The sequence below is a fragment of the Dioscorea cayenensis genome, chromosome 14 (genome assembly GCF_009730915.1).
Source record: "Dioscorea cayenensis subsp. rotundata cultivar TDr96_F1 chromosome 14, TDr96_F1_v2_PseudoChromosome.rev07_lg8_w22 25.fasta, whole genome shotgun sequence".
Lineage (NCBI taxonomy): Eukaryota > Viridiplantae > Streptophyta > Magnoliopsida > Dioscoreales > Dioscoreaceae > Dioscorea > Dioscorea cayenensis.
The window spans coordinates 2,558,288-2,568,206 of record NC_052484.1 but is presented as its reverse complement, the minus strand read 5'-3'; the positions used below and the strand labels follow the sequence as shown (position 1 = coordinate 2,568,206).

The 9,919-nt window shown below is 32.5% G+C and overlaps 2 protein-coding genes across 4 annotated transcripts; one reads left to right on the top strand and one right to left on the bottom strand.

Moving 5' to 3' along the window:
- The first annotated feature begins 1,148 nt into the window (after nucleotides 1-1,148).
- On the top strand, nucleotides 1,149-5,390 carry LOC120275484. 3 transcript variants are annotated; one of them, XM_039282078.1, is made up of 8 exons: nucleotides 1,149-1,490; nucleotides 1,577-1,647; nucleotides 2,317-2,459; nucleotides 2,564-2,631; nucleotides 2,715-4,161; nucleotides 4,259-4,353; nucleotides 4,440-4,596; nucleotides 4,667-5,390. In XM_039282078.1, exons 3-8 carry the CDS (start codon nucleotides 2,318-2,320, stop codon nucleotides 5,173-5,175), a joined length of 2,418 nt encoding a protein of 805 aa, XP_039138012.1. In that variant the 5' UTR covers nucleotides 1,149-1,490; nucleotides 1,577-1,647; nucleotide 2,317; the 3' UTR covers nucleotides 5,176-5,390. The 3 variants fall into 3 exon arrangements, with proteins under 3 accessions (XP_039138012.1, XP_039138011.1, XP_039138010.1); XM_039282077.1 differs by lacking the exon at nucleotides 1,577-1,647 and having other exon boundaries at nucleotides 2,317-2,447; XM_039282076.1 differs by lacking the exon at nucleotides 1,577-1,647.
- Nucleotides 5,391-5,443: 53 nt separating this feature from the next.
- On the bottom strand, nucleotides 5,444-7,629 carry LOC120275483. Its single transcript, XM_039282075.1, has 5 exons — nucleotides 7,570-7,629; nucleotides 6,877-6,942; nucleotides 6,535-6,614; nucleotides 6,105-6,371; nucleotides 5,444-5,725 (listed from the first exon to the last, which is right to left on the bottom strand). The coding sequence occupies exons 2-4, from the start codon at nucleotides 6,940-6,942 to the stop codon at nucleotides 6,116-6,118; spliced, it is 402 nt and encodes a 133-aa protein (XP_039138009.1). The 5' UTR covers nucleotides 7,570-7,629; the 3' UTR covers nucleotides 5,444-5,725; nucleotides 6,105-6,115.
- Between the last annotated feature and the right edge of the window lie 2,290 nt (nucleotides 7,630-9,919).

The following is a 9,919-nucleotide window of genomic DNA, read 5'->3' as shown; positions in this document are numbered from 1 at the left end:
ACACATTTTTCTTGTAGAAATATATTTACACAAGATTTTAACAAGTATATATATATATATATATGTATTATAATGCATTGAACACTATCTCATATATTTACGCTTATTCAATTTATTTATTTCCCCACAATGAGGGCATTTTGGGAATAAAATTTTCTCACTATAGATTCAGGGTATTTTAGTAATAATATATCTTTTTAATAGAAATATATAATGCATTGAACACTATCTCCTATATATATACATACACTTATTAGTAAAAGTTTTTTCCCTTCTATGAGGACATTTTAGTAATAACACATTTCCTTTATAGAAATATATTTACACCACATTTTAACAAATATACGTGTACACACATTATAATGCAATACATTAAATTTACTTATTTTCTTTCAATGGGATATTGAGAATAAATTTTTTTGACAAATACTCAATAAACACCGTCCACTTAAGGGTGTTAAGAAAACAGAAAAATACACCAGTAGCTGTGGTTAAAAATTTATTATATTAGACAGATTAATACACAAAACAATAATTTTTTTTAAATGCACCTAAAATGATATATTATAAATTATAATCTCACAATAATAGATTTTCAATCTTTATTGCTCATCGTGTTAGAAAAGTGAGAAACCACTGCCTTATGCCATGGTTCTCCTCTAAGAATAAAACTCTCAACTTAACACTAAACACATATTTAGTATTTACAACACACTTCAAATATATATATATCCCGGTGTATATATTTTCACATTAAATTTATTAACTTTTCATAAATGAGGGATCACATTAAATTTACTTACTTTTCATAATTGAGGGCATTTTGGGAATAAAATTCTCCCACTATATACATTGATGGTATTTTTGTAAAAACACATTTTCTTCATAGAAATATATTTATTATCATATATATGAATAAATCATCCATTTCTCTTTATAAACTTTTTTCTCTCTCCTACACTTGTTCATCCCATAATTCCACTGAAAAAAGCAAGAAAAAGCAAAGAAACAACAAAACACAGCCCAAACACCAAAGTCTCCTTCCAACCTGTTCTTCCACCTCCCAAAATTATTATTTATTTATTTATTCATTTATTATTATTATTATTATTATTATTATTATTATTATTATTAAAAACCATAGTGGAAAAAGAAACCATGCTGGAAATACCCACTACTTTTGATCAACTTCTCAAGCCCTTTCTGGGAATCCTCTCACCACCTTCATTCCCAAAATGCCCCTCTTCTGCCCTTTCTTTAGTGCTTTCCTTGTCTGGGCGAGTGGGATGAATCATGGGCGCTTGTTTGATCCTGAGTTGCTGTTGATTTTGCAGCAAAGTTTGGATTTTTAATCGGTTTTGTGGTGTGTTTTGGCTCTGTTTTTGAGAAGATAGAGTGACTAGCGGAGTTGTGTATTGATGCATGAATTTGATTGATCATCAGAGAATTCAGAGAAATTTTGGTCTTTTAGTGCAGTTCTGGAGAAAAAGGTTGGATTTTTCTTCTTCTTCTTGTTTTAGTCTTTTTGGGGATGTTTGTATTTGGTTGTTTTGATTTTGTGGAATTTTCTCAACAGGTTGTAAATAGGGAGAGATTTTGAAGTTTAGAAGTTTGGAGAATTCATTTGGGATTGGTTCTTTGATTCAGGTTTGGATTTGGAGAATGAGATTTCAACAGTGTTTCTCTGATCTTTGTGTACTTTTTTATCTCCCAATTCATTTGGGATTGGTTGTTAGTTTCAAGTATTTCTTTCTTTGATTTCTTATGTTTTGATCAAACTATGAATCAATGGTCATTTTTTTTTTTTTATTAGAAATTGTACCAAAGTTTCACTGATCTTTGTGTACTTTTTATCTCCCAATTCTTTGTTTTTTTTTTTCTGGGAAAAACTTGGACTTGTTTGAGATTTGTTCTTATTATATGAATTAGGCCATTGAGATTGGGATAAAAGACTGTGATTTTAAGCATCTAAAGTTTCTCTGATCTTTGTGTAACTTTTTGTTTCCCAATTCTTTGTGTTTTATGTGCAAAAACTTAAAACTTATTGTTTGCAGAATCAAGTAGTGAGTTTTAAGTACATACAGTTTCAGTGATCCTTTAGTACTTTTTATTTCCTAAATTTGTGTTCTTCTGTTTTGGGAAAAAAAAACTGAGATTTGCTACCTAATTTTTTTACATGAGCATTGAATTTTGTATCCTAACTGTTCCTTGCTTGATATCTGTTACACATACTCTTTGTATTGAAAGGAGTTGATGTAATTCTTTTATGTTCTTCTCTTGCATGATGGATTATAACCGATAAATCTCTCTTATTAGTATGGCGAAGAAATCACGGAAACGATCCAAGAAGGAGAATGCTGGTTGCATGTGGGGTTTCATTAGCTTGTTTGATTTTCACCGTAGCCATGCCCCTCGAAGATTGCTTTCTGATCGAACACAAGGAAGTGGTAAGCATTTGGGTAAGAGTTGGATGTTTTTGATGCAATGCAATCTTCTCATTGAGATATAGGTAACTTTTTGAAGATTTCCAATTGGATTTCATCGAAATTTTTTTCTTGTGCAGACAATGGATTTTCTGGGAACAAATTTGAGCTGCTCAGTGATGCTGAAGAAAGGCAAGAAGGTTTCGAGGTAACTTTAGTAGCTTTAAATGGATTTTGTCGGGAAACAGAGTTTATAATTGTGCACTGTATATACATAATGTACTCTTTCAGGAAAATGAAATAAATGAAGACGGAAGAATTGATGCAAATATGGCAAGTGTAAAATCACTTATGGAGGATGAGATGTCGAAACCGCAAGCGGGGAGTACAACAGAAGTGGGGTTTGAACGACCGAGAACAAAGTTGGGATACCATACTGAGAAAAATCGGAAGAAAACAGGCAAGAATTCTAAGGTGGTAACTGATCTTCTTTTGAATGACTTGAAGGATTTGGCTAACCTTGACTCACATCAATCTCGGCAATCAAATTCATATGAAGGATCTTTCTCTGACTCTGACTTTGCTTCATTTATGGTTGATTTCTATGGCAATACACGTCAAGTGGCCGAAAAGCGTGTTAATTGCAATCCTTCACTTGAAAGTAATTGCCTTCCGGAGCATGATTCTGAGCTGGTTGAAAAGTTGTCGGTTATTCAGAAGGCTTTGAGTGACGTAGCTGAGGCATTTCTAACTCAAAAGCTTGTTGAAGCAAAGCGAGTCAGTGAAAAAGGATCTGTGTGTCAGTCAAAACAGTTTATCAATGCATTAGAGACACTGAATGCAAACAGGGAGTTATTCCTAAAGCTTGTACAGGACCCGAACTCGGTTTTGTTGAAACATATACAAGATCTTCAAAATGCTCATGCCGGAATGTTGTCTGAGTTCGACTTGTGTAAAAATGATATGCTTGGAGAAGATGTTGGCAGTTCAGCACAATCTGAAGGATCTGTCAGACAAAATGGGCACAGTTTCTTTAGGAAGAAGGAGAAGCCGAAGGAGATAAAGCAACAATCTTTAAACAGGATCATTGTTCTAAGGCCGAACTCATCAATTACTCAAAATCCTTCGATTACGATGACTCCAAACTCTCCCCCTAGAGATAGTAGAAAACACCGGGAAGTCAGTGAAAGAGTTGGGTCATACTTCTCTCTTAAAGAAATCAAACGAAGGTGGAAAAATGTCATTGGTGATAACAAGGAAAGGCGTTCGATATCTATGGATGGTGTTCTGCATAAAATTCCATATGGACAAAAGAGTATGGAGAAGGCAGTCCCTAGCAAAAATTTTTCTGACGCTAAGCGCACTTCTCCTAAACCTTCCATTGTTGCCATGAGAAGAGACAAGATCAAAGGAGAGTCTGGCAGTGTTTCGATGAGGATCACTGATTATAGAGAACCTTCATTCTACGCCGAAGCCAAAAAGCATATGGTTGAGATGCTCAACTCTGATGATGATAAAAAGACCTTCCAATTGAAAAAAACTCCAAAATCCTTAGGAAGAGTACTTTCTCTTCCAGAATTCTCGACATATAAGAGATTCAGTCCTTTTCAAGAAGAGTTATCACCTCGAGGTATGATGCATTCCCCCAAACGCCAAACCAAGAAGGAAAATGCTGTCACTGGCATTCAAATTCAATCAGATGCCGAGAAAGCCGTCCTTGAAACTGATAAGCAAGATGGTATATGATTCTACTCATGTCTTATGAATCGAGTTAAACAAAAGAAGAAAAGAATTGGTTTATTCTCCTACTAACTAGTCCATAACCTCATTTGTAGGAAATACGGAGATCGTAGAAATGATCAATGATGAACGTAAAGTAGAGAATAATCATTTTGATGAAAGTGTTGAATTGAATGATGCTCAAATAAAAGTAAGCTTGTTGTCTGAAAGCAACATATACCTTGTCATCGGTTGTCATTATCTCATAAATGCAATGCTTTTCATTAATATTTCTAGGAGTCCTCGAAGGAGATGCCCAGTTATCTGGTGATACATAATGCTGAAACTCCGGAGAATTTGATGGAGAAGTGTGATCGGCCAAGTCCGGTGTCGGTTCTTGACCAATGCTTCTCTGAAGACATCATAAGCCCTCATAGTACATCAGTTGAATATGGTATGATCTCAAACACACCAAATATGGCATTCTTTTCATAGCAAGTAATAACTAATTCATTAAATTTCAGATTCACAACTGCAACTTGAAGAACATGCTCTAGGAACTAGTTTGGATGACAAGGAAATCAGGGACGCATTCATTAAAGCTGTGATTGAAAAGTCTGGCCTTAGCTATGATGTAATATCAAGTCGTTTGCTTGATCCATCCTTGCTCGATGAAATCGAAATCATGTACATTCAGTTAATTGATGATCCACAGCTTCTCTTTGATTGCATCAATGAAGTTTTGGTCGAGATAAATCAGAGATACTTTAGTTGCTCACCTTGGATGTCTATAGTACAGCATGAAGTCCGGCCAATCCCCAAAGGAATGAAACTCATACAAGAAGTGTGCAAAGGTGTTGAGTGGCATATGAAATTACAGTTTCCGATGACGCTGGATCAGTTGGTAGGGAAGGACATGGACCGCAGGGACTGGATGGACCTTCGGCTTGAAACTGAAAACACAATTACTGAAGTCGGAGATAACATTGTCGAGTTTCTAATGGAAGAAACTATACTTGAATTGTGGACATGAAGTCTCACTGTTTTTTTCTTTACTTTGGTGTTCTTTGTGTGTAGTCTGAGTTTTATACAAAAATGAACATCGTCAAATACAGTTTAACAGTTGTGCTAATTTTCTTGGTTGTGTGTTTATTCTAAAGAAAATTTACAGCAGTTCACAATTCAATGTTTCAGAGAGTATGCAGATTAAAAAAACCTTGAGTTGTCTTATTGCCTTTTTTTTCTGCATTCAAAGATCAAAGGCTGGAATTCTGAATTTCAAAATGAAAATTAACAAGATCTTGAGCATTAAAATGTTTTCATTGATAATTCAAGAAAAACTGTTGAACATTATGTTTGGACTTTGGACAGTACACCCCTGCTACTTAAATAACTTACATTCACAATTCAATGTGTTTCTACATTCAGTACTCTCAACTCTGGGCTTCAAGTTTCCAAACACATAAATGGATAAATATGCACCTTCTGACAGTTCAAACAAGCTTCTTAATGCATGGCCATTCAATTGGAATCCTTTCCTATCATTCCCCTCAGATTCTTTCAGCACAGTTTCTGCGCTTCTGCTGCAACCATGAAAAATGAAGAAGTTGTTTAACTTTGTGAACCGAAACCTCAATTTAATAATACAAGGCAGAAAATTGAATTGATGATCAACACTGGACAAGTAGCAGAATTGCTTACTTTCGTTCTAAGCATATAAAAAACAATAACACGTGCAGCAAAAGCAGGTACTCATTCATTTTGTTATATCTTTATCCTTACCATATACAATTACTGAACAACAATATTGATATAGCTGCTTCAGGTTAGAAGCTTGGGTGAATAAGATAGTGTCTACCTTCCAATTTCGTAAATAAGGCTCAAAACATATCATGGTTCTCGGGAATTCATGATGACTTTAAGTTTAGAAAGCAAGAAGCACGTATCATACAAAATGTGGACCTTAAAAGAGATCATTTATTTCTTTTTGATGATGAAAAAGACGTAGCCGGTGGTGTTGCTCTTTTTTTGGAAAAGGAGAAGGTTCTGCTTTCGCGTTCATCCTCATCATCATCACTGGCTTCAATTTTCTTAGTGATGTCTAGCTTTTCTGCATTTTTCAAAGTTTGTCTCTTTTGTGCATTAAGCTTTCCAAGCAGGACACGTCCAGCACGATCATTTGAAGCTAACGGAGTGGCCTTGGGAATGACTCTGGCTCCTAAACCCAACCTACAAATACAAATTTCAAATTTCTCGCCGAAATGAACACAAGGAACTAAGAAGTAGAACGTAGTTGAAAATCAAACACTGAATTTCCTGCCTTGTAAATCACTTTACCCTAAATAAACATGCCTTAAAAGAAAGAATTCAGAAGTGAGAGTAAAGAAAATACCCTGGAGGTCGAGCCTCATATTCATCTCTGTTAACTTCATCTGTTCTTGACTCACTCATGTTACTCACCCATGTTTCAGCCTGTCGGCATCAAATTTGAATGAGAAGTAAGTTTTCAATCTCGATAACAACAAAATTGCAAAAAGTTCAGCCAAACACTAAACAGTAATTCATTTGAAAGATGCATGCATGGGATTCACATCAAATAACAGCAAAAAGGAATAAAGAAAGTTTACAAGCCAGAAAAAACGTAATACATTATAATAAAAAGCAAGTTTCTTTCACTTAGTTTTTGGAAGAACTCATGAAATTTCACAAAGAAAAGGGGTTGGAATTTGCTTACTAGCTTCAAGGCCTTGTCCAGCTTTACCAACTTGATAATGGGTTTTGTGTTGGAATCCAAGCCCATCTGCAACTCCAAAAATCAAAACCCTAATCTTTAGTGTTATCGAGTTCCAATCCAATTCAAAATCAGATAATGAACAAGCTGAAATACAATCAATTTGGTAAACAAACAAGCACAAATCTAATCATTTTGGCAAAGACACAATCCAAAATCTATCAAAATCTATGTTAAGCATGCATTACCATTGAATTCACTGCAAACACAAGAACAACTAGTAAAAACCACAATTTCTCAAAGCTAAGTACATCAACACCAAAAATTCAAACAAAACACCTGCAAACCAAATCAAACTCTACACTATATATATATTATGAAAAAAAAAATAACACTCTTTCCAGCGATTCATCAGCAAAGACGCCACCTTTACAGATGAAACCAGTCCAAAATCCAAGGAGAAGAAACAAAAGCCCAAGATCAAAAGTCTAGCTATGAATCTCTACCCAATGCCACACTCAAAACACTATAATCACCAATAAACGCCGAGATCAAGCCGGAAACTAGGGTTTTTAATCACCAAAACTCAATCAAAACCCTCCGAATCACAAGCCACACCTCACACAAGACGTCGGCACTAAAAAATATTCTAAAAATCCACAAAAATCGGACGAAAAACAGTGAAAAAAATCGCACCTTTAGGACAGAAACAGCGCCCAAACCACAAAAGGAAGAGGCCTGAAGCAAACAAAGCTTCTGAAGTTATGGATGTCGAAAAAATTGCGAACATACCCCTGTACAAATGCTAAATTACTAATACACCCTCATATTTGCTTATTTGTTAATTTACCCTTAAAAATAGTTTTATTTGCTTATATGTCCCATGATAAAAATTAATTTATGCTTTTTATAATATTATTATAAATTGATTTTTTTATAAAAAAATTGAAGTAAAATAAAATTTTTAGTATTTTTAACTTATAAATTATATGTTAATTATTTTTTCTTGGTAATGAACTTTCACCTTGTTAGAATTTTACACATTAATTCTCAATAAAGGCCTCATGACTTTTTCTTTTTTAATAAAAATAAATCACAAACTATAAATTACATTACACTTTTAGATAAGTGCGGGGCGGCCTGGCCATGAACCCCGCCACCCTCCTTTCACCCCTCTTTCTCCACCCTGTGCCACCTCTCTCCTTTATACTACTTTATGCATCTTCCTCTCCTCCTTCTCCTTTACTTCTCTCTCATTTCCCTCCTTTCATTACTCCTCACATTTCTTTCTGCTTTCCTCCTTCCTCTTGTTTCTTTATTATTGGTGCTTTTAAATCTATTTTATTTTTAGTTTTTTCATTTTTTTTAGAAGCATTTTATTTTCTGCCTTCTAAGGCCTCCTCCTCTCCCTTTAGTAACGGTGAGAGTTTTTTTTTTAAAATATTTTTTAAACATTCTCTTCTCTCATTTCTTTCTTTAGATTTTTTAAATATAAATTTTATATAGATATTTTATACTTATCTTCTTAAATACACAATTTTAAAAAATATTTAAAACTTATTATTTAATCTATTGATAATTTATAAATTACTCTATGGTATATATATATTTATTTTAAAAATTCATGTTTTAGTTTTTTAGTTTTTTATAATTAGTTTTACACAAAATATAAAATTATATTTTAACTAAGTTTTTTGTAAATTTATTGTTAGGGTTTGATTTTATAAATTAAACTACAATTAACACATAAATAAATTTTAAAATAAATTATAAATATTTTATTAATTATTCTTTATTATACCGCCCCTACCCTAGAATTTCTCGTCTACCGCTTAGATATAACCACTCATAAACCAAAACAACTAATTTATTTTTAAGGCTCATTGAATAACATACACTGTAAAAAAAATAGCGACTCAAAATTAAAAAAGAATATCAATAAATTTATGTCATAGGGCAAAACTTGCTTAGTTTGGTGGTAAAAGTAGTTCTGTAGACAAGTGTGAGTTTGAAATCTCGTTTCACAGTACTATTTCACATATTGTTTCTATATTATTCTCGCTTCCCCTCAACAGTTGCATGACAGGTTTTATAGTGTATATACAGTTATTGTAAATTTTTTGGGTATATGTGTGTCGGACTTTCATTGCTCTACGTGGAATTTTGTCAAGTTAATAATTTTTTAGGTATTGATAAGTTAACATAATTGGTGCACTTCTATTTCTACTTATTTCTTCGTAAACTCGTAAGTGGATCATTTGTTGTCTATTGTCAAAAAAAAAAAAAATAAAAAAAAAAAAATGTCATGGTAAACTTTCACAAAATAATTCAGTCAAAACAGTGATAGATTTCTCAAAATTCATAATTAAATTAAATCATAAACATAGAATAAAATTAGCTTAAAAATTAATTTAAAAAAAATTACCCTAAAAACCGATCCATGATTGTTATCTTCAAATCCAATAAAAAAAATATATACATTACTGATTATCTAAAATAAACTACAGTAAATTTTCACACAATAAATTAAAATTGAAACTCTCACAGACAATTTAAAAAGGGAAAAAAATTTGATGTAAAAGTAACAAATTGAAGAAATATGATATGCAAAACCTCTAAACAACAATTTTAACTCAAAACTCTCACAAAATGTAAAATTTCCATGCATATTTATATTAATAAACTTAGAACATTGTAAATTTTTATAAAACAATTTTAAATCAAACATGACCTATTAACATTTATGATTAAATTAAATCACAAACAACAAAATTATAATAATTTTTAAAAAATAAGAACCTAAAAAAAAAATATATTAAGTATTGATCTTCCAATACATATATTATGTTTGACTTTAAATGATCGACAATTATTATTTTTATGAAAGTACTTTTTAGTTCATATCGGTTCCCGCTCGATCATGTTTTTTGAAATCTCATAATTACCCTCAATCTCTTTTATCTATCTATATCCCATAAAAAAACAAAAACAAATATTTCACAAATTATTCATATTAAAAACCCTAAAAACAAGCACCAAGATTTTT

Bases quoted from the DNA above. Each gene is read 5' to 3' on its own strand.
- LOC120275484 (XM_039282076.1), top strand. From the start codon at position 1,423: ATGAATTTGATTGATCATCAGAGAATTCAGAGAAATTTTGGTCTTTTA. The intron at 1,491-2,316 runs GTTGGATTTTTC...CTCTCTTATTAG, and splicing joins GTGCAGTTCTGGAGAAAAAG to TATGGCGAAGAAATCACGGA. The intron at 2,460-2,563 runs GTAAGAGTTGGA...TTTCTTGTGCAG, and splicing joins AGGAAGTGGTAAGCATTTGG to ACAATGGATTTTCTGGGAAC.
- LOC120275483 (XM_039282075.1), bottom strand. From the start codon at position 6,942: ATGGGCTTGGATTCCAACACAAAACCCATTATCAAGTTGGTAAAGCTG. The intron at 6,615-6,876 runs GTAAGCAAATTC...TGATGCCGACAG, and splicing joins TGGACAAGGCCTTGAAGCTA to GCTGAAACATGGGTGAGTAA. The intron at 6,372-6,534 runs GTATTTTCTTTA...TTGTATTTGTAG, and splicing joins TATGAGGCTCGACCTCCAGG to GTTGGGTTTAGGAGCCAGAG.